This window comes from Bidens hawaiensis, unplaced genomic scaffold, assembly GCF_021521415.1.
Source record: "Bidens hawaiensis isolate Kalapana, Puna unplaced genomic scaffold, B.hawaiensis_p1.1 tig00044768_1, whole genome shotgun sequence".
NCBI lineage: Eukaryota > Viridiplantae > Streptophyta > Magnoliopsida > Asterales > Asteraceae > Bidens > Bidens hawaiensis.
This window is the reverse complement of record NW_027505909.1, coordinates 15094-38912: the sequence shown is the minus strand read 5'-3', so window position 1 is coordinate 38912 and position 23819 is coordinate 15094. Positions and strand designations below refer to the sequence as shown.

The 23819-nt window shown below is 37.5% G+C and overlaps 2 protein-coding genes across 2 annotated transcripts; both read right to left on the bottom strand.

Moving 5' to 3' along the window:
- Positions 1–7486: 7486 nt before the first annotated feature.
- LOC143615861 (bax inhibitor 1-like) lies at positions 7487–10869 on the bottom strand. Its single transcript, XM_077088868.1, has 6 exons — positions 10659–10869; positions 8567–8710; positions 8382–8473; positions 8110–8296; positions 7862–8017; positions 7487–7762 (listed from the first exon to the last, which is right to left on the bottom strand). The coding sequence occupies exons 1-6, from the start codon at positions 10773–10775 to the stop codon at positions 7712–7714; spliced, it is 747 nt and encodes a 248-aa protein (XP_076944983.1). The 5' UTR covers positions 10776–10869; the 3' UTR covers positions 7487–7711.
- A 1637-nt stretch (positions 10870–12506) lies between these two features.
- Positions 12507–18347, bottom strand: LOC143615862 (uncharacterized). Its single transcript, XM_077088869.1, has 14 exons — positions 17625–18347; positions 16203–16847; positions 15954–16115; positions 15551–15862; positions 15353–15435; positions 14441–15214; positions 14215–14356; positions 13962–14121; positions 13701–13864; positions 13529–13614; positions 13288–13387; positions 13105–13166; positions 12900–13014; positions 12507–12805 (listed from the first exon to the last, which is right to left on the bottom strand). Exons 2-14 carry the CDS (start codon positions 16821–16823, stop codon positions 12629–12631), a joined length of 2958 nt encoding a protein of 985 aa, XP_076944984.1. The 5' UTR covers positions 16824–16847; positions 17625–18347; the 3' UTR covers positions 12507–12628.
- Between the last annotated feature and the right edge of the window lie 5472 nt (positions 18348–23819).

Here is a 23819-nt window from a genome sequence, read left to right as displayed (position 1 = left end):
TCAACTCAACTATTTTTTTAACATTGTCTAGCCTAAATATCAAAGTGAACAAAAATTGTTTTACAACACGTATATAAACTATTGCTTTGCTAATATTCTAAAATATTAAAACCTGAATTTCATTAGTGACTCTAGTCGGTGGTTCGTTAATAGTCAACAAAGGACATGTTTGATTGGAAAACAAAATGAATTGAAGGTAGAATAAGTTTCTTAAAATTATTTTAAGTAGAAAATTTCTCATAAAAATAGGGGGAAAAACTTATGCTACAATATACCACGCAACTAAAGCACCACCACCCGTCCACAATTGTCGTGATCACCACCACCATCACCACCCGACCACTTACGTTGTTACCGTTGCCACAACCATTTTCCAACAATTCATTAACAATTATACAAACAATATATTGGTTTTTTTTCAACCACATAAAAAATCAAATTCTTTTAACATATTTTAATTCTTAAAATTTTATTTTTTGAGATATTTTAATTACAAATTCAGATTTTTGATATTTCAATCTTTTATTTGATATAATTCGACTTTGATTAATCAAATATCTCAAGAAAAAACAAGCTAACTTTGAGAATTTAGAAACTACATTAAGGTAAACCAAGAAACCAAGAAACAAGGTTTGACAATTGACATAGTAGGATAAATGTTGTTGGGTCATACAAAGACACCATAATCATGAACTGTTACAAGGTTGGATGAAAAAGACCATGTTTCGAATCAAGAAGAAGATTTAATTTGACCAAATAACCATATGATAATATATACTTGAGGGGATGCAAAAAATTTAATGAACATAAAATCATTACGTATCACTACATTATTTATTATTAATATAACGTATGCCACTATAACATACATCCATAATTCCATAACATAAAAAGTAGGGCTTAAGATTTACATTTAAAAATAAAAATCTCATTGTACGCATCATATAGCAGCTTGGCTCGATTACATTCCTAATTCAAATGCAAATTTCTTAATTCGAGTGCCAGGTAAATCCTCATACCATTGTTTTTCTAATTTTTAACTTGAAACAATTTACTCGCAGGAGGATCACAACTTTTTTAAAGCTCAATATCATGTGTGTCCATCCACTTTTATTGACTTATATTCCATATTTCATATATAAGTACCGGATGTACATTTGTATGGGTTAGATGCACCGTATACTAGGATTCTATGAAGACAATTCAGTTAAACAGTTAAATACAATGTTATTAGAGTTTTGAATGCACCTTTGTATGCACATTGTGTAAAGCAAACTATTTAAAATTGTATTTCTTAAATATAACAATATTATAATTTAACATTTGGCATTCAATATGTAATAGTTGTTTGGTTAACGAATGGAATGGAATGGAATGGAATGGAATGGAATGAATTACCAATGTTATGTTGTTTGGTAGAAAAAAAAACGTATGAATGAAATAAAATAGGGAGAGAAGGAATAATTTTGAGGGAATGAAATTCAATATGTAATAGTTGATAATTCAAGCACCTATTTTTTCATTCTCTCCCAATGACTCATTACATTATCGTTGTCATTCCTGAATCCTGAATACCAGACACTACATAATATTAAAGAGTTCACGGATTTATGTTTGATTTCCCAGGTGAAGATTTTGTAGGAGGTCACCCATCCAGGTATTGAGTATGCTCATATACGGCATTCTTCTCTCATCCGCATCCATCGTGTCTAAGATGTGTTGGTTTCTTATGAACCCAATATCTCGTCTGTCAACGTCTCAGTAGTGGTCGATGTAAACTAGTGTAGGGTGTTAAAATACTTTTATAAATTGTTAGATATATGATACTTTCTTAGAAAGTTAATAAACTATATAGTAATTACGTGGCTTTTGAAAAGTTGATAAAATTAGATAACAATCTAACAATCGGGTCTATTTCAATGTTGTTCCTTATATAAAACATTGAATTTATTTCTATATCTTTTCTACAAAAAATCAATCATTTTTTCTACATTTGTTTATAATATAAAACATAATGTTATATTAAAGTTCATGATTTTTGTACTTCTAGACAATCCAATTGCCGCATAATCCTCTTCGATATTGACTTTTTTATTCATAAATGGCATCATCTTTTTAATATTCCGATAAAATATTCCTTTCATGTTATAAATTATATATAGCAAGTAACATGGTATACCAAAATGTAGATCTCAATAATTGAAACTTGAAATAAAAAGGTTTATCTCCATAAGTTCGTAATCATCAAATCCAAAATGAGTTTATGTCGATAACGTCTTCAAATGTACATGCCATTATACGATTCTGTAACTTTCATTATATTATTGATGTTGAATCTACGCATCCTTACACGTAGTGAGCTTCATTACTGAAAACTTATGCATGTCAAGAACAAAAAGAACACGTTTAAGCATGTAATACTATAAACAATTATTTATATTTTTAAAGTTGTGTACTTGTTACTTACAAATACGAATATTTATTTATATGAACAATCATCAAATTAACTTTGGAATTTTACTTGCATGGAATATAAATATATAACTTTACACATGTGTATATTATTACTATATACATGAACAAAATTTGATGAAATTTTTTGATACGGGGAAATGAATAAATATTATATTTTTATCATTTATTTTATTTTAAAAATAAAATAAAATAAAACAAAAAATAAATAATGGGTTTCGTAGTAAGTAGTGTTTTACATATACTCTCATGGATGTATACAAGGTTTTTTATTACAGAAACGAAAAGGACATTAATGGTCTTATCCAATCCAATTTCAATAAAATGACACGACCCACGATTATCTTTTTAACGTTAAGAACATGACGAATAAGTGCCCTGGTTATCTTTTTATGATAAGATTTTATTTTTAATTATATTTTGCATGCATGTTATCGTTAATGATTCTCGGTTCAAGTGGTTAAGGTGCAGTATTACATACTCATTTAAAAAAAGATGTCTTGTTTTTAGTCTCACTTATGATAAAATAAGGATTTTAGGTTATACCAGATGGTTTTTCACATATGATGACTGATCTCCAGTTCAAGGATATATTTAAATAGATTAATGATTTATCAGTAATTCAAATGACTGTTAAAAAAACATATATGCTATCACTTATCATATATAGGAAAGAGATGGCAAGTGAGACATACAATGAATTTTAATGGGCTAAATAAAATTAACATTTCTTTTGAATAACGCTAAATTCCATTAAATAATACTAAAAAGTAAAAAACATCAAAATCTTTGTATTATGGTGTGGGTGAAGACATAATCTTCGGTTTAACCAATGAACATGTGACATATTCTCCTTTAAATTTATTATATTAAATATTTGTAATAACTTACATTAGTTTTTTTTTGTCATTTTATTTTTGTGCAATGTTTATTCACTCAACTACCCCACTTCGGATAATCCACTTATTCTTTATGTTTATAAGTGATATAATGCAATCTCACTAGCAAATAAACTTCTTGATAGATAAAAATAATTTGGTGAAAATAAATAGTTTTTGTTGTGATTGTAATTTACTAAGTTTGGATTTAAATGTGGTGACTCACCAACATTTTATTTCCTTCGGACACATCCAATAAAATTGAAACGACATAGCAAAACTTAGCATGATCACTGTCAAAAATGATAACAACTTTTCTTAAAAGTTATTGAACGTTATAATAATGAATGTATTAAGTATATACATTTTTATTCAACTATTTAAATTACATTGAAATAGAATGCAAATAGACAACAAACTGTGTGCTAGCCTTTTTTGGATTGCAAAACCAAGTTTTTTATAAACTACATTGGTTGATCTTAGAGTCATAACATTGTTATGCATAACGCGTTAAACTCAGTTATGTAGCTCTACAGCCTCAACAGTGAGGAACCCAAAAGTATCAAAAGCAAAAGAAATAAACACGTGTTGGTTGTTAATGCACGTTTTCTCATGTTTGATCACTTTGCATGAAGCGGCTTTTAAGGCAATCTGACCAACCGTGAACACATCACTCCCCAAGTTCATGAAAAGGGGAAACTCATGTTAGGGCCACACATGCGTATTTCCCTCATGTCCATCCAAAGACCAAAATGTCAGTTGTTATGAGTGTTGATCTTTCTTCCAATGGTTTGGTCAAGTAATTCACTGGTGCTTCTTTTTTTTACCGATATCCCAACACGCCTAAATATGTAAAAAAGAACATCCCGACCAAGTCATGTCGGTACTTGAACCCTGGGAGCTCTTTACAATGTACCGTGTGCTCCCCAAACGGAGTTCAAACACCTCTTGCGACAAACATGGCATATCTCTTCAACCAAGAATATAGGAATCATGATACGATACTTAAGGATAGTAAGATACTCCATGGTGACATATCTTGGACAAGGATAGTTAGCAGAAAATCTTGAGCATGTTGTGCCTGTAGACACTCCAAAATGGGCTTTTGTCTAAAGGTTATGTCAAAGTGTACTTACAAGTTATGGATAATTTTACTTAAAAAGAACACTTGTGGACTCACCAATGCATGTTAGGTTTTAGAGGGGACGGTTCTTTGTTAGTGAAACCGCTTAAGTCAAAGCTTATAATTGGAATTATTAGGATATTGTATAGCAACATCAGTTTAACTCTTATTCAGTCGACTTTTAAACATGGTTTATACACCATTTTAAATTTGTAAAGATGTCTTTAGTAAAATTAAAATAAAACACTTTAGAAATTCATATTACATTACAAAAGTCAAAGAAAAAAAACCTAACAAATTACAATCTTTATACAACTGAAATAAGTAAAAAAATGTAAGAAAAGAAGACGTAACAAGAGAAAAGTAGCCGAGGGAATTGTGTTCAACACAAATACGAGTGTTTTAAAACGTAGTACGAGTCTTCCAAGAAAACTAGTTGTTGTCTTTGATACATCAGGGTGAATCGGTATATATTGTCGAGGAAGACTCAAGCACTCGAATTGTGACATAAATCAAAGCAAAATAGATGATCAAGAATTGTTGGAAATTTTTGTGTGCATGAGAATTCTATTGTGTATGCATCTTCTCGTTCTTAACAGAAAACTTATACTTCTAATCTACTTTACACCAATAATATACGTATGTATCTTAATCAAGAAGTATCTTACTTTTTAGAGAAGACTTTTTATATTTTCTTAAAACCACCCTCAAGTCAAAAGGATTCTCCACTACCCAATACCCATAACATGTCATTTATTTTCTTCACTTACATCATTCCTCATCAAATTCAAGCACCCTTTTTGATTTGTGTTTATACTAAATCTTAAAAGCACAAATGGTCGGTCTTGTTGTTTGTGTGGGTCAAAGGAAAGCTACATGTTTTACCTTTTCATCGTCTTAGTAGCTGTTCCAACTTATAAGTTGTCCACTACTTCAATTCTAATTGCATTAACAAATTTTGTTGCATGTTGGTGAGACATGGTCATATGTATTTTCGGACCATAACCTCTTCAAGTAGTCATATGGCAAGTTGCATAAACATATGGCAAAATTTGTAATAACCGAATGTTATAATTGGGTTTAAAGTAATAAAATTTAATAAAAAGATAATATATTAAATTCTATATATCGATAAAAGGTGAGAAGTTTGGTGTCGCAAGGTTCTTGTTGGTCCTCCTGCTGGCACCTAGTTGGCCGATTTATTTTTTAATAACAATTTCTATTTGAAACATTTTGTTTTTTCACAATTCAGTACCGACACCGTCCATTCCAATTGTATTCACATCGATTCGTAGCCGGAAAGTGCGGTTTTTTTGTTCACCGTGCTTTTTTTAATATGTTAATTTGTATGTGGGTGTGGGCAAACTTACCTTTTGCTTTAGTTTTGGAGCCATATCTGATACCGACCGAATTTGCGTCGGTTCGCCACCGCAACATGCTTTTTATTATGCTAATTTTTTGTATTCAGGAATTAACAAACTTATGTTTTGGTTTACTTTCGTTGTTGTATCATCGAATTCACTTCGACTCGCAATTGCACCACACAGTTTGATAAACTAGAATGCTAATGCCATTAAGTCCAAGCGTTGCTACCTAGTTATCTACTTAATTATAAAAGCTTGTTCCATTATCAATGGACAACCCCCACTAGTCATAGGTGGCAGCCACATGGTACCACCCCTCACTGAAACCCCCCTCCCCCATTTACCGGTCACGCGTGACTTGAGCCCACCGAGGTCTCTCAGTCACGTCAGCAACCCATCTCCCTTGCTTTTTGACGTTGCAACGATCCGAAATTTTAAAAAACTTATTTAATATATATATTAATTCCATTAACCTATTTCAACATATTTTTACCATTTTACTCTTATTTCAACTAATTTCAAATACATTTTAACCCAAAATGGATCCCAACTTTACCCCGGAGATAACGCAAGGTGCGGCTTTAGCTTTTGACGAATGGATCAAGTATAACGAATACCCCCAATGACAAGGCATTTCAACTCAAACCCTTCATACCGATGACGTTCAAGAGGTGGTGCCGGAAACACAACCCAAACCCACGAGAAAAAAAAAAGAAATCAAAAAAGCGAAACCCTAAAGAAACCCAACCCGAAACCGTTGAACCTCTGGGTCGAGAGAAGGTTAGCATGCAGAACACTACCGAAAAGTCGTTTTGACAAGAGCTTGGGTTAGCGAAAGCGAGAATTCTTGAACCTTCTAATTCATAATGGAGGTTGGGTTAAAAACTTAAAAGAAGTTACTTTAGTTGAACTCAATGTTTTAAAAACCGATATTTTACTTGTACCGGATTGGGCAAAAAAAATGGTACAACCGGTTGAACCGGATTATACCGGGAGGTTCAACCGTTTGAATAGTTTACCTTATAATTTACTATAAATGTAACTTTAATTCAAAGATAACCCAAACAAAATGATTTCTATAACAAAAAATAATCTAAAAGTTAATCCATACTAAAAAAGTAATGCAAAAGCACTCAATTTTAAAAAATAGTTTTAAAGTTTACACGTTTGAATGTTAATTATTGGGTTAAAAGTAATTTTGAAAAAATATGGGCCGAAAATATCAAAAATTTCTCGGGCTTAAAACCGGTTTGCCGGTAAAAACCGGTATTTTGGGCAAAAACCGCCGGTACGATGTTCTAGCAAACCGATCAAAAATACCGGATCCAAAATACCGCCGTACTGTACGAAATCCGGTGTAACCGGTTTTTAAAACACTGGTTGAACTAACAAAAAGTCTACTCATTTATATTCGTTATGTTCACTCATGTAAGTTTCTTAATTCGTATTTTCAATTGTTTTGGTTATATATGATTCAAATCATATGCTTGGTTTTAATTAGCGTTCATTTATATTCGTTTAAATAACAGATCACATAAACAAACAGAAACAACCCTACTTTCTTAGCAAACAAACACCAACAAGAAAATCCACACGTTTGATATCTGTATCTGTTTGTTTTTCCCATTATAGCTGAACGAACAAAAATAAAAAAGATCATTTACATGCCTAAATTGTTATTTAATGAAGTCATTTCATAAGACAACAATTGGCATTTGGCACATCAATTGTACTTAACCAAAATTCAAACTCGTATATAGTCTCCAATTGAAACAGAACATACGCACACAAGTTTATGTACCTAAGGACATGTCAAAGAAAGCTATATGACATTATTATCATAACTACCATTGTTATCATTCGTGACCGTGAGCCTAACCCCTCCTCTTCTTCTTTTTCTCTTCCCTTTCAGCCGAATTTTTCAACTGCATTACACACGATAATGTATTAATAACCACTTCAGTTTGCCTGTAACGAGTCGAGGGTGAAAAAACACATCAAGATAAACATATGCATAAGCTTACCATGATAATAAGGATACGAACGAAGACGGCAACGAAGTCGCTAAAGAGAGTGAGTGCATGCTTCACATAGTCCAAATCTCCAAGGCGTGCTCTCTCAATAATCTCCTGTGTATCAACCACCATGTATCCAACAAACACCAGAAGCCCAAAATACAACTGAAAAGTAAATCAAAAAACAATTAGTGTTGAGTTGTAATACAATACACAATTAATAACCCTCTTAAAAGAAAAGATTAGGTTTTTGTTACCTCAAATTGGAACATAGCAACAGAACCACCAAAGATGGATGAAGCGAAATGCAACCAGAAGAGAATTGAGACACCAGATGACAAAAGGCCACCTAAATAAAGGTACTCTCTACGTCTCGCCAACATGGCAGCTCCTGAGAAACAAGCAAATGCAATCGCAGTTCCCATGAACGTGCTCACTAAAACGCTGCAAAACCAACAAAATTTTACATAAATAACCGTTCACCTAACCAGCAGAAACGTATATAAATGTATGATTCAGCATAGCATACCTTGGTTCAAAATCAATGGCCAACTCAATTAAGGGACCAATAGATGCTCCTTGGAAAAGGGCTGAAGCCATCAAAAGTGAAACTCTTTTTTGCTGTAATGTCAAAGATATGATATTTAAAGAATTCAAAACATATGAAGTATAATAATGAAGAAGATAATATGAAGTGGAGGAATCTAAACTAACCTCTTCATATGGAGGAGTGGCGAGTAACCATGCCATGCATCCTAAGGTTGCAAAAGTGGTCAGGAGACCACCAATGTTCCATAGAATGTGAAGATAAGCACCCCCAGCTGATGCCACGAGGGCACAACATAGAGAAAGATAAACCTGCAATACATTATAGGGAAATACTTATTAATAGCTATAATTCAATTTAGTATTGAAGACAGAATTTGTGAAATCATTTCAGCAAATCTGCACATATCAGAAGATCAACAACTTTGTGCACATGAAAACTGAATCAACTTCACTTAAATTAGAATAAATATATTATCTTGAGCGTATGAGCAACAATGTCAACGAATCACGAGGCCTGAAGCAAACATCTTCACACTTTAATAGGCTAGCGCACTGTTTCTTGCACAAACAATAATCCACATGAAATCTCCATTGATTAATTGTTTTTGTACAGATCTGTTTGTATTGTTTGATCAAGTCTAAGAAAGAAAACGTGAATTATCAGGATCAGAAGATCAACAGCTTTGAGAACAACAAATCATTTTCACACTTTCAACATCAAAATAACAAGCTCAGATCTGCTTACCGGTTACTTGTTGCACTTCCATTTCCATTGCTATTTTGATGGTGACGGTGTTAAAATAAATTGTTGCAATCAGCGGCGTCGAACTTATGATCCTGCTTCTAATATCCATATCTCACATCAACACATTTCTCAAATTTGAACAATGGACACAAACTAATTTATACTAAAAAAGCTATCAATGTTGATTTTGTTGTGGATATTGGACGAGAAAGCCGTACGCTGGTATATTGAAGCTTATGAGTTGTATGCTTCACATATAAAGCCGTATTTAAATAGACTTCTAATTCATTGACATTGCTGCTCATGCGCTGCATACAACGTGACTATTCTGAACAACTTCTAACATGTTCAGATTTGTTGCTTCTAATCCTGTTTCTGATTTCATATTGTAACTCATATTGTAACTATTCCTCTTTTCTTTCTCAATAAAAACAGATTTTTATTAAAAAAGACTAATCAATAGCAGATCGTTGCTGCTGGTGTCTGGTGATTACACAAATTAAAAAAGAAAGAAAAAAAATAAAAAAAATTGGTTAGAACGTTATTGATCTAAAGAGAAGTGTTTGATTTAGCAAAACAGAGGCAAACGACACCTTAAAATGTGAGATATGATAGTGTAATAAATTGTATTCTGACTCTTCTCTTGAATGATTCATTACAATCTCCACTTATTTTTACTAGTTAAGTACAACATAAATCCTAGCTAACTAACTAACTAAACTAACTAACCCATATAAAAGTGCAATCAATTGTATTCACTTAAATGATTCATTTCAATCACCACTTATTTTTACTAGTTAATTACCACTATTAACCCTAACTAACTTATAACTTATCCAATGCAACCACCTCAACATAATTAGAATCAAATATTAATTTATTTGTAAAATATAGCATCCTTTTCGGTTCATCAACTACATGAATTTATCCTTCTTCAGAAACCCTAACATCCAACTACCATAAAGTGCAGAACATGCGATATACGAAAGTGTTACTATATTCTCTTCAATGATCCATTACAACCACCAATTATTTACAACAGTTAAGCACCACTATTAACCATATAACTAACTAACTGATCCAATGCAACTAACTCAATATCGTTAGGCTACAATGTTAGACTACAATAGTAGTTTATTCCTAAAACTAATCAGTAGCAGATCGCTGTTGCGATTAACTTGCAGATTATTGCAGCTAATGATTATACAAACTAAAAAAAGAACAAAAACTTAAATAAATTGTTATAGATTTGTATTCTCTTGAATGATCCCATTACAATCATCACTATTAACCATATAAGTAACTAACTAACTCAATATTAGACTCTAATAACAGTTCATACGACATGATATCCAGCGAACATGTATAAATTAATTTAACAAGTCTAGAAACCCTAACATCACGTAGTAACTAATTCAACAATTCATTCCAAAATCAATACCTACACAGATTACACAATCAATAGCACAAAAAACTGCAAAAAAATGAATAATTAGGGCAAAATACACGAACCTGTTTGAGATGAGTTTGGACACGTGGCGAGATCTGACGGAAGTTCTTAAGAGAATCGTAACTCCAGCTGTTGCGAGAAGCCGTTTGCGAATCGAAGAACGATGAGAATGATTCCATTGGAAGCCAAGGGTTTGTTTGTTTGTTTGTTTGGTTGGTTGAAGATATTTTTGGTTTGTGATATTATTTATTATTATTATTATTGTTAGGTGACTTATTGGGGAAGAAAGGAAATGATGCGACCGTATTTATAGTGGGTGGTTTCAAGAGGGAAATTGGGTAGTAGGTTCCAGAATGTACGATTGGGTTAATAGCTAACGAACACCCAATTGTCAACATCTGTATTTTTTTATTATTATTTATTAAAAAATTAATTAGATTACACTAACAAAACGGTTCACGAACAACTAACATTAACACGAACATGAACTCCTCTTTGGTCCGGATACCAAGTTTGTTTTGAAACATTCGTATTGATGTTAGTGTAGAGTTAGGGTACCAAAAAAACCCAAATACCTTTAAGTATCATCCGCGGGTCACAGATAATGTTCTTATAAGCCACCCGCGGGACATATGGATCACCCGCATATCACGATAGAGGAGGAACGTCCTCATAACACGCGCGGAAGCATCCGGGCATCCTCAAAAGTCATCCGCAGGACAAGACATCTGTCCGCATAAAACAACTGGAGGACAATGCCAGCGGGACAGCTGTCACCACTCAAGTACTCTCTAGAAGAAAGATCATGATTCTTACTTGGGGAATACGTGACATATTAGCCAATGAGCAAAGGACACCTAGCCATGTTGTTATAACCGTGCACATGACCAGGGTGCGATTCGTCCTATCATTTGGCGACACGCGTCCAAGTTGTTACGCTCGTGCACATGAGACGTATAGCTCAACCTATTACAAGAGGACACGTGTTTAGGCGGTTATCAAAGGTCTTCTAGAAGAGGACAGCTGCCCCAATCATCTTCCATCATCCTTCGGCTATAAATACCTTGTCAACCGGTATGAGGTATTCATCCACTCACCTATATTCTGACTGCACTTAGTCTATATACTTTAGTACTTTCTCCATTACGAACGTTACTGATTCCCACGCCGGAGGGTGGTTACAGGAAGATCCCCCCTCTTGTCCTTCCTGTAACGAGACTCACGGTGTCTATTTTGCATGTTCCGGTCACTAGACTTTGGGAGGTTGTACTCATATCTTGGTTGTAATTATCATATCCTATCTTGTGGACTCATTAGATCCAGGACCCATACCCGGGGATTGGATCTGTGTTTCTTCAGTTAGTTTGCATATAAATTAATCACATAATATTCATATATACAATTTTTATAGTGTATATCATTACTTAAATCTATATGATATTATTTAAAAAAGTCATTAAAAATGTTACAAACCAAATTGAACGTGATTGAGCGAACATGATCTTTGTTCGTATTCGTTCATTTATTTAAATCGAGCAAACACAAACAAATTTTCCGCTGAATGTTCGGTTCGTTTACAACATTACACTTACCTCTGACGTACTATCCATACACCACTAACATGTTATTTAAGGCATATAACATTTTGTACATCTCATATTGACCGAGTAAGATTATGGTTTGTACAATATGTAAAAGATGTTATACGGGCGCATAGAATAACAATAATAATAAAAAGGTTTTATACAAGGTGTTACACAAATCGTTTAAGGCAATTAGCAAAGTACTTGTATAACCTTTTACGACCGGTATAATTTTACTGAATTTGACTAATATGACAGTGATGTGTTATGCCATAGGTATCATCTTTATAAGGGGTGGAGTATCTGTGACAGCAGCCTACAATAAATACATTCTTCATTTCTTGCTTATAAATGTTTAATAATTCTTGAAGTAATACAACTCACAAAAATACACACTAGACCAAGATTGGCCACACAAAAGATCCTAACAAGCCCAGTGCCACGTGTGTTTAGACGGAGAAAATACGATGGCCCAGTTCTTCGTTGATGACGTCAGAGTAATAGTGATTGTAATCTAGATACTCCCAGAACCGTGGAAGACTAAATTCTACATTTTTAGGAGAGTTGAGATAACATGCATACAGTTGTTTCATATTCTGGTTAAATGTTTGTTTGATGGTAAGAACCTGCATCAGAAAATAAAAAAGGAAAAAAAAGTTGGTTAAATTAATATTAAAAAATATGAAGAAAAAAAAAGTATATAGACAGTGTAAATGTGACCTGAGAGACATCCAGATCTTCGTTTAGTCTGGCAACAGATCTGAAGTCCAATGCACATTGCAAAATACTTCGAATAATGTCGGCTATTTGCTTCATGTCGTTCGATAAGAAACATCTGCAAACAAAATAGAAACAAATATCTATAAACAAGCCCGTGATGTACCTATAAAATAATATTAACATAAAACAGCAAGAGAGAACTTACATGGACTGTGAATCCTTGAGATAATCCATATGCACAAAGTCAAGATCGGTCAAATCCTTAACCTGACGGAACAAAGATCATAATTCACCTTTGAGTCATGAACAATAATGTTGATTTAAAAAGTAAAAAAATTATATAGATACAATTACGAAAGTTAAATTTAGTGTGAAGATTATTTCAAACCTTGTGCTTGAGAGGCTGTAGAAATCTGCACCATGATACATGTGATAACTGAGACTGAACATATTGCTGCAATGTTGATACGAAATGAAAAATCTGGTGCCTGAAACATGGTGTTATGATCATTATCAGACCACAAAATATGTAATTATCTTGAAAGTTAGCTTTATATGTGTTTCTTGCAGAAATCAAAACCTAACATTTCATATATAATAGGATAATTTGGTAAGTTCTATTATAATACCTCAGTTTGACCATGACATTGAAATTGCGCGACTTTGATTTATGTACGTTAGAAGAACGGTCCTGGTTGGTGAAATGGATGGATTCCTGTATATAAACAAAGCATATTAGATAATATTATAGGTTATAACTGTGGCTAATATATACGGCTTAAAAATTCTGCAGTTAAATACCTTAAATGAGCACCAAACTTCAGTCAAAGAAGATGATGCAAGTTTGACTTGTATCAAAAAACTGAAAATTTGAGCATATATCTTCAATGCGACAGGTGTCAAAACAATGCTCACTGGCCAATCTACTCTGTAACCGAGACCTAAACCGTTGAATGACTGTATACCTGTCATTATACCATATATTAACCGCTCAATATCTGATTTTAGAATGTGAAATTTTAAATAAAGCAAGAAATGAAGTTGTATGAATATCAAATATACCGGTTGACAAACTAGGAAGAGATGAGGAGTCTTGTTCTTTCATGTACATGAATAAACGATCCTTATAATGGTCTTTTTCACACGAAGATCTCTGAACGGAAAGTTCTAGAAGGCCCTGAATTTCAGATATCCTTTTATCTGCCTCAGCTGCATACCATTTCTGAAAAAAAGATATAAAAATTAGTATAGAATAAATAAATAATCGTATAAAGCATCAAGTCTTCATGAAGAAACCAAGTAAGAATATAATTACATGTTGCCAGAGTGAAACGATAAACAAATCTGCCCAGTCAGTAGATTCCATCATGTGGTACCGCCTCAAAGCCAGCAAATGTTGTTCCAAAGAGAAACCTTCTTCAAGTAGCTTAATTGTTAATTTACTGACATACATATATCTGATTACATTAATTAAGGATACACATCAAATATATCTAGTTTATAAAACTTCTAATATGCGGACCGTATAAAATTAAGGATACTGTAACTGAATCTCTTCCAACAAGCATTTCTCCAGAACGAAATCCAACGGTATCTCAATAACTGTCGACACACCATTCTTATGCTCGCCAGGGTGGATATTATTATTATTATTATTATTATAATCATTGTTATTGTTAAGGAGACTTTCCCAACAACCACCACCAGACGCATTCTGTAATGATTCTTGTTCTTGGTGGTTACTTTTCGGACCGAAAGATGCCTGTTTGTGGAATGTCTTCTTTTTTACAGTGATTGCATCATCAACATGATCTTTATTGTTGTAATTACTAACAGTATCAGCAATAGTAGCTCTGTAATAACTGCCTAACCTATCTTCACATTCAGTAAGTGGATTCTTAACCGACTCAAAGTCAAAAGAAGGAAGTTTGACTTTGGCACATCTTTCCCGAAGTTTGTTTGTTCCCAGAATTAGGTTAGCATGTTCAATCTCACATGGTTCCAAGCTTCTCCAACTCGTTGCATAACCAGGTGACTCAGCATTATTTGATGGTTCATCAGATTCGGTTACCATAGTGAACGGACTTCCATCTTGAGAAGGGTTTTTTAACTGAATATTGTTGGTGTCTGGATTAATTTCTAAAGCAGACAGGTACATTTTCTCTAAAGCATCTGGATCATGAAAAAAGACATCCGTCTTCTCCTCTTCACCATAGTTTTCAATAGATGAACATTCAGATGAATCCAACGAATCCTCAAGATAAGAATATTCATCCTCCATGCTTGATCCATCACACTCAGCTGTATCTAGAGGCCTGCGAGTCAGAAAGATGATCAAGATTTTAGAAAATTTTTGAAAGAAGTTGCAAAATTATGAAATCTTTGTCATCTAGAATAACTTAATAACCAGTGTCATTTTTCCCTGTATCGATACATAAGAAGAAAGATCTTACAAATTTTGATTCATATTCTTTGCTAAAGATGAACTTTTGAGACTTCCTCTACCAGAAGTTGGTAATGCAGAGTATGTAATTACCTGCTAAACCATTATATCCAGGTAATCAGTAAATTAAAAGACAAAGGTCAACGAAACAGTTGACTAACAACTTATGAATCATTATAAGAATAAGTGTGGCTTTTGATGAAATCACCTGATGATGTTTGAATTCTAGGTTTGGCAAACGATTTTCGAGTTTTTCCATCATGATTTTGTAATAATCACCCCTTTTAACCACCATCATTTCAATTCCGTCCTTACTAAAATCCATATGAAATGCATGTGACAGACGAGAGCTTGACATGCTACTCCAATAAGGAAGAAAATCCTCATATGTCCGGTTCCAACTGCCAACACCATCAGAAAACTCTAGCAGTTTTATTAATACTTGAAGTTGCTGACCAGCCCTAAAAAGTGGAATCAAGAATTCTCTCAAAAAACAAGGAACAAAAACTCCATCTTCCTCCTGGAATGAAAAAAGCTAACATTAAAATACCATATTTTCAATATATAACGTCTGAATGGAAAAAATAGAGAAAATATAGCTCAGTATTTACCCTAATGGTGACTGTGTTACTTTCAGCCTCTGCCACTATAAACTCATTAAAAGGATCAATAATTCTGGCCTTGAAAATCCAAGATCTAACAAAGTCAAAATACGGTTCACAAGAACGGATAAATAGGGTTCTAAGTATAGCAGAATGTGCTGGATCAGCAACCTGATATGTTCACATCAAATAAAACATGTCACAAAATCATATGACTTATACATGCAATATGAGAAAATGATTTTAAGTAATGCTGACCTGGAGCTCCTTATATAAAAAAGTAAGAAGATTTCCGCCTCTAGGAAACTCAGTAAACTTTGTTTGAGTAACTAACTCCTCAAGGGGTGAAACCAAGAAGCAATTAGCTAAACCATGCACATTGCATATGCTTCCAATAACCTCAATTTGGTTCCTTAATTCTTTGGTATGAAGATAAACCTCCAACAAAGTAACTTCAGAGTGGCCAACACTTGAAAGACAGCCACTTGACACGTTACCAATACTCGAAAACCGTCTTAAACGAACAGAAGCGTATAAAGTATCCAATGCAGCAATGTAGCCTTCCAAAACATCATTAACAGCAACTGCAAAAGCCTGGTTAACCAGACTGTATGGAGGATAATTGCTTGCTGCTGACTCAGCATTGGCATCAGTGGGAATCAGATTCGCAAAATGATTAACAAACTTATAGAGAAAGAAAACTCCACATCCCATGCATCCTAGGGTTCTAAGTATCTTCCCAAGAGCAAGCGTGCTTACAGATTTGGTCCACATATTAGGTATTCTGTGAAATGTTCTGTCTGTTGGATCATAATTGAATATTGCACATAGTTTCTCAATACTTATAAGAGATGACTCTAAACCTTGTAGAGCATTCATTGCTAATCTCACTAAACTAGCCTCCTGTATTGAGTGTATTATTAAGATATGTATTAGACACAATGTAATTAACAAAATGCTAGTGGTAGTATTATGTATTATAAAGCCCTAATAACAGTTATACATTTACACCATCAATTAAACACGCTCAAGAGTTTCTACTTTGGTCATCTACAGAATCAGCATACAAGACCCTAGCCGACACAATGCCTGAATTAACTTGGTTAGAAACACTATTAAAAGAGCTAGGGGCAGATGCAACTTCTGCCACAACTCTGATGCCCCTACCTCTTTTAGTACTTTAAACCTAACATATGAAAATAGGTCAATTAAGAAATAATGGAGTTAATTGCAAGTTTAAAGTGCTGATCTAGGCATGAAAATTAAATAGAATCTAACAGAAACTGATGCATGTCATAGAGGTGTCTAGAAGTATGAGAGAGCGAGATGTTGAAGTGACGCAGAATCCACTTTGGGTAGTTATGTGTTCCCGAATTCCAAGGTCTAGGTTGAAGATCCATGGACTCTCAGCCACTTCAACATTCCGCTCCTCTCATACTTCTAGACGCCTCTATGACACGTCATCAGTTTTAATCCTTATAACAGACATCTCTAACCCTATCAGAGCATTCATTGCTAACCTCACTAAACTGGCTTCCTGTGGTTAAGTATATATATGAAACACTATACAGTTTAGAACAATTTCAATAAGTGGAATGCTTGAATCGATCATAAACCAAACACAGTCAATCACTAAATAATCAAGTCAATTGCAAATTCAAAAACTAACCGGAAGCTTACAGAAACTGATGGTGTGTCATAGAGGCGTCTAGAAGTATGAGAGGAGTGAGATGTTGAAGCAACAGAGAGTCCACTTTCGGTAGGTATATGTTCCCGAATCCCAAGGTCTAGGTGGATCTTCCACCTAGACCTTTGGAATGAATCTATACCTACCGAAAGCAGACTCTCGGACACTTCAACATCTCGCTCCTCTTATACTTCTAGGCGCCTCAATGGCACGGCATCAGTTTCAATTCCTATATTATATATCTATATCTAACCCTAGCAGAGCATTCATTGCTAACCTCACTAATTCACTATACAGTATGCTTGTATAAATCATAAACCTAACATATGCAGCAGCATTGCAACTGAATATAAAATTAGGTCAATTAAGATATAATAATCGAGGCAAATGCAAATTAGAAAATGAACTGGAAGCTTACAGAAACCGATGACGTGTCATAGAGGAGGCTAGAAGTAGAAATAGAAGTAGAAGGAGGAGAAGGTGAGGTGGCGGAGAGTCCGCTTTCGGTAGGTATGGATTCCCAAGGTCTAGGTGGAAGCCATGGATCTTCGAGTTTCAAATTGTTTAAAAGTGATGCGAAGTCTGCATCCACGGCCATGGTTAATGAAGAAGATAATTAATCGAAGCAGTGTTGTTGATGCGATGGATTTGATAGACGGTTGAGATTGTTTCGCCGGTGGAGAGAGATCGCCGGTCACTTTATCTGTGTTTGGAGGGAGGGAGGGAAGAATTTAGAAGATGGCTGAAAGCCGGAAATATCAAACCGTGCCTAGCCTTTTCGAACACGAGCCGAACCGGAGTCTCAAAAATTAATTTGTTTTAGTTATTGAGTTTGAAGAGGTATGTACCCGCCTCAACACCGAGCAAGGCGGGTCAACCCACAAGATAAAGACATTATGAAGGCACAAAGCCAAAACCTATGCGCATGGCGCATACAAAACATGCTCAGGCATCATATGCCCAGGCACACATATGCTCGCGCATCACATATGCGCGCGGCGCATCAGCGCGCGGCGCATATCACATGCCCGTGCATATCACATCTGCCCAGGCACACATATGCTCGCGCATCACATATGCGCGCAGCGCATCAGCGCGCGGCGCATATCACATGCTCGTGCATATCACATCTGCGCATGAAATATCTGCGCGTGAGAATAAAGAGAAGACCTCGCGCATCCTCAGGGTGGGCGCATATCATACGTGCACATAATCAGCCTCGTCCTTATCCAAATCAGGATTAGGGCAACCTTGATTGTGCACATCAGACAACCTTCCAGAAGGCATCTTTTTAAGGAGTAAGAATATGCTGATGTTGACAGCTGCCAAATGAAAGGTCGACAACTCAGCGTGACACATGTGTTACCACGTGATTACAACCAACGAGAAAGCGCCAGGTGTCCCAGAGGACACGTGGCGCAGTACGATTGGAGGAGGCCAACAAGGTTGAGCCAAATCAATGGAAACCCTAGCACTATAAATACAGCATCAACTCCACTTTGATGACAGATTCATACTCAATCATTGACAGTTACAGGCAGTGATATCACATTCAATCATATTGAATTACATTCACTCACAGTCAGTTACATACAAACACACAGTCTCACAATCAGAGGGTATTGAGCCATTAAGCAATACTCTGGAGATTCTCTCACACACATTATCATCTTCTCCACAATATACTGATTCTCACGCCGGAGGGTTACCCCAAAGAGGACCCCTCTGTCCCTTTCTGAGGGGTAAGTAACGGCGCTGTTCATTTTGTAGGTGGAAGAACACTGATCCAGAAGAACCATCGGTGAAATAGTATAATCACACCCGAGGAAAGTAGATCTGCTACCAGTGAGTAGATCCACGTTTCTTCATTGGCGCCATCCACTGTTACAAACGGCAATCAGATCTCATCAGATCTATAAAAAAAAAAAAATCAATCACCATGGTTTCTGGCTTTCGTAACGTTGATCAAGCTCTGGAGGATATTGAACGTGAGGGTGTTAACGACGGACAGCAGGTTCTGAGGGTTCCGCGTGATTCTACGCGTACCACCAGCAACCGTCCCTTCGTCACAACCCCTCACGGCCAGACTGAAACTCCTCCAGACGATCTCACGTTACAAAATATGGCCGGCGCGAAACTGAAAGGACCAATGGGTCCAGAAGAAGAAACAAATGATCCGAATGAATGGCTCATAAACGAGGAGCGGCGTCTGATGGAAAAGTACAATGAAATGGTCAAGCAGAAGAAGCTAGCCGACCAAACACAAAGGCAAGCTTTTGATAAGCAGACTACAAAAAGGCCGCGCGCGCCGGAAGAAGGACATTCTGTTCACACTGCACACACTGAGTTCAGTGATGAAGAAGTGCATAGCATGAGGAAGACGCGGGATACTCATGCAGGAGGCTCACAGCTCCGCGCGCCTGTGAACATGGCGCCTGGAGCCAGAGCCGATCTGGATCTGCACATGCCGTACAGCCCACCAGTCAGAGGGCAAGTGGACGTAACCACACCCTACAGACCAGCCATCTTGGTAAAACACTCAAAGTTTACTGCGCGCATCGCGCAGGCTCCCATCCAGCACAAGACCAAGATGCCAAGTGGTCTGGGCAAATATGATGGCACAACAGATCCAGATGACTTTTTGCAAGGTTTCTATAACACGGGAAACCTAGAGAGCTGGACGATGCCAACATGGTGTCATATGTTTGCTCGCTGCCTCACGGGCGCAGCGCGGGTATGGTTCGAGAGCTTGCCGACAGGGCAAATTGATGGGTTCGAGGAACTATTAGAAAAGTTCCAAGCCCACTTCGTACAGCAGCGCAGGCACACGCGCGATCCTGATGACATCATGCACTGCATACGCAGGAATGATGAAACGATTGAAGATTACATCACTCGTTTCAATCAGGAGTCCCTGGCAATCGGGGGTATAAGCCTTTATACAAGGCGCGCGCAGTGATCAACTCCGCCGAGCTCTCGTAAGCAAAGATGGTATGCCCACCACTTGGGCAAAACTAATTGAAGCATCGCGAGTCTTCGCGAGAAATGAAAAACAGATTGCCCAAGATAGGGCAAGAGAAAGAGCGCATCAGGCTGAATCACCGCGCAGCAAAGAGAAGAGGGCCAAACAGAACTCTGTATGGTCCAGGTTGCAGCCAACAAATTTTTCTTCCGCAGAAAAGCAGGCGCAACCAAGCTCACCCCAGCCCCAAAAAGAAGTTCGTAATCGCGGGGAGGGTGACAAGAGGGAGGGCGGCAGAGACCCAAGCAGACCTCTGCCAAGAATATGGACGCCCCTCACTAAAACACCTTCACAGGTGTTAAGTACTGAGAATGTCCAATTCAAGCCCCCCAAGCAACTACACTACAAGGGACCGCAAAACAGTGGCAAATATTGTGAATTTCACAGGTCCCCGGGCCACAACACCGACGCATGCCATCATTTAAAGGATGCGATCGAGAAGGATGTAAAGTCAGGCAGGCTGGCTCACTTGGTGAAAAACCAAAGAATAGAAGATGAGCAACCGGAAGGAGCCTCTGCCAGCAAGAAATACAAAAGAATCTGTGTGGCTGAGGGGGGACGACAAGGGCAGACGTCAAAAAAGAGAAGCGCGCAAATCCACGGGGATTGGCGCGAGCAGCAAGTCATCTTCCCAAGAATCAGGGGAGGCCCTTCAATAAGCAGTCCTCTCGTCATCACCACACACATTGCTCATTACGAAGTGTCAAAAGTCCTGGTGGACACTGGAAGCGAATCTGACATTATGTATGAGCAATGTTTCAGAAAGCGCTTTCTCTGGCGCATTGTCTGCCATTGGAAGTTTGTCTTCATTGGAAGTTTGAATCTAACATTCAAAGGAGCAATGTTTCAGACAAGCAAAACATTTCCCAATCTAACATTCAAAGGAGCAATGTTTCAGACAAGCAAAACATTTCCCAGACAATGAAGACAAACTTCCAATGGCAGACAATGCGCCAGAGAAAGCGCTTTCTGAAACATTGCTCATACATAATGTCAGATTCGCTTCCAGTGTCCACCAGGACTTTTGACACTTCGTAATGAGCAATGTGTGTGGTGATGACGAGAGGACTGCTTATTGAAGGGCCTCCCCTGATTCTTGGGAAGATGACTTGCTGCTCGCGCCAATCCCCGTGGATTTGCGCGCTTCTCTTTTTTGACGTCTGCCCTTGTCGTCCCCCCTCAGCCACACAGATTCTTTTGTATTTCTTGCTGGCAGAGGCTCCTTCCGGTTGCTCATCTTCTATTCTTTGGTTTTTCACCAAGTGAGCCAGCCTGCCTGACTTTACATCCTTCTCGATCGCATCCTTTAAATGATGGCATGCGTCGGTGTTGTGGCCCGGGGACCTGTGAAATTCACAATATTTGCCACTGTTTTGCGGTCCCTTGTAGTGTAGTTGCTTGGGGGGCTTGAATTGGACATTCTCAGTACTTAACACCTGTGAAGGTGTTTTAGTGAGGGGCGTCCATATTCTTGGCAGAGGTCTGCTTGGGTCTCTGCCGCCCTCCCTCTTGTCACCCTCCCCGCGATTACGAACTTCTTTTTGGGGCTGGGGTGAGCTTGGTTGCGCCTGCTTTTCTGCGGAAGAAAAATTTGTTGGCTGCAACCTGGACCATACAGAGTTCTGTTTGGCCCTCTTCTCTTTGCTGCGCGGTGATTCAGCCTGATGCGCTCTTTCTCTTGCCCTATCTTGGGCAATCTGTTTTTCATTTCTCGCGAAGACTCGCGATGCTTCCATTAGTTTTGCCCAAGTGGTGGGCATACCATCTTTGCTTACGAGAGCTCGGCGGAGTTGATCACTGCGCGCGCCTTGTATAAAGGCCACGCGCAGGAGCTGCTCAGTTATACCCCCGATTGCCAGGGACTCCTGATTGAAACGAGTGATGTAATCTTCAATCGTTTCATCATTCCTGCGTATGCAGTGCATGATGTCATCAGGATCGCGCGTGTGCCTGCGCTGCTGTACGAAGTGGGCTTGGAACTTTTCTAATAGTTCCTCGAACCCATCAATTTGCCCTGTCGGCAAGCTCTCGAACCATACCCGCGCTGCGCCCGTGAGGCAGCGAGCAAACATATGACACCATGTTGGCATCGTCCAGCTCTCTAGGTTTCCCGTGTTATAGAAACCTTGCAAAAAGTCATCTGGATCTGTTGTGCCATCATATTTGCCCAGACCACTTGGCATCTTGGTCTTGTGCTGGATGGGAGCCTGCGCGATGCGCGCAGTAAGCTTTGAGTGTTTTACCAAGATGGCTGGTCTGTAGGGTGTGGTTACGTCCACTTGCCCTCTGACTGGTGGGCTGTACGGCATGTGCAGATCCAGATCGGCTCTGGCTCCAGGCGCCATGTTCACAGGCGCGCGGAGCTGTGAGCCTCCTGCATGAGTATCCCGCGTCTTCCTCATGCTATGCACTTCTTCATCACTGAACTCAGTGTGTGCAGTGTGAACAGAATGTCCTTCTTCCGGCGCGCGCGGCCTTTTTGTAGTCTGCTTATCAAAAGCTTGCCTTTGTGTTTGGTCGGCTAGCTTCTTCTGCTTGACCATTTCATTGTACTTTTCCATCAGACGCCGCTGCTCGTTTATGAGCCATTCATTCGGATCATTTGTTTCTTCTTCTGGACCCATTGGTCCTTTCAGTTTCGCGCCGGCCATATTTTGTAACGTGAGATCGTCTGGAGGAGTTTCAGTCTGGCCGTGAGGGGTTGTGACGAAGGGACGGTTGCTGGTGGTACGCGTAGAATCACGCGGAACCCTCAGAACCTGCTGTCCGTCGTTAACACCCTCACGTTCAATATCCTCCAGAGCTTGATCAACGTTACGAACGCCAGAAACCATGGTGATTGATTTTTTTTTTTTATAGATCTGATGAGATCTGATTGCCGTTTGTAACAGTGGATGGCGCCAATGAAGAAACGTGGATCTACTCACTGGTAGCAGATCTACTTTCCTCGGGTGTGATTATATTATTTCACCGATGGTTCTTCTGGATCAGTGTTCTTCCACCTACAAAATGAACAGCGCCGTTACTTACCCCTCAGAAAGGGACAGAGGGGTCCTCTTTGGGGTAACCCTCCGGCGTGAGAATCAGTATATTGTGGAGAAGATGATAATGTGTGTGAGAGAATCTCCAGAGTATTGCTTAATTGCTCAATACCCTCTGATTGTGA

Bases quoted from the DNA above. Each gene is read 5' to 3' on its own strand.
- LOC143615861 (XM_077088868.1), bottom strand. From the start codon at position 10,775: ATGGAATCATTCTCATCGTTCTTCGATTCGCAAACGGCTTCTCGCAAC. The intron at 8,297-8,381 runs GTATGCTATGCT...TTGGTTTTGCAG, and splicing joins GCCATTGATTTTGAACCAAG to CGTTTTAGTGAGCACGTTCA. The intron at 7,763-7,861 runs GTAAGCTTATGC...TGTGTAATGCAG, and splicing joins TTCGTATCCTTATTATCATG to TTGAAAAATTCGGCTGAAAG.
- LOC143615862 (XM_077088869.1), bottom strand. From the start codon at position 16,823: ATGAATGCTCTACAAGGTTTAGAGTCATCTCTTATAAGTATTGAGAAA. The intron at 15,863-15,953 runs GTAAATACTGAG...TTTTCATTCCAG, and splicing joins GTAACACAGTCACCATTAGG to GAGGAAGATGGAGTTTTTGT. The intron at 14,122-14,214 runs GTAATTATATTC...TCTTTTTTTCAG, and splicing joins TCGTTTCACTCTGGCAACAT to AAATGGTATGCAGCTGAGGC.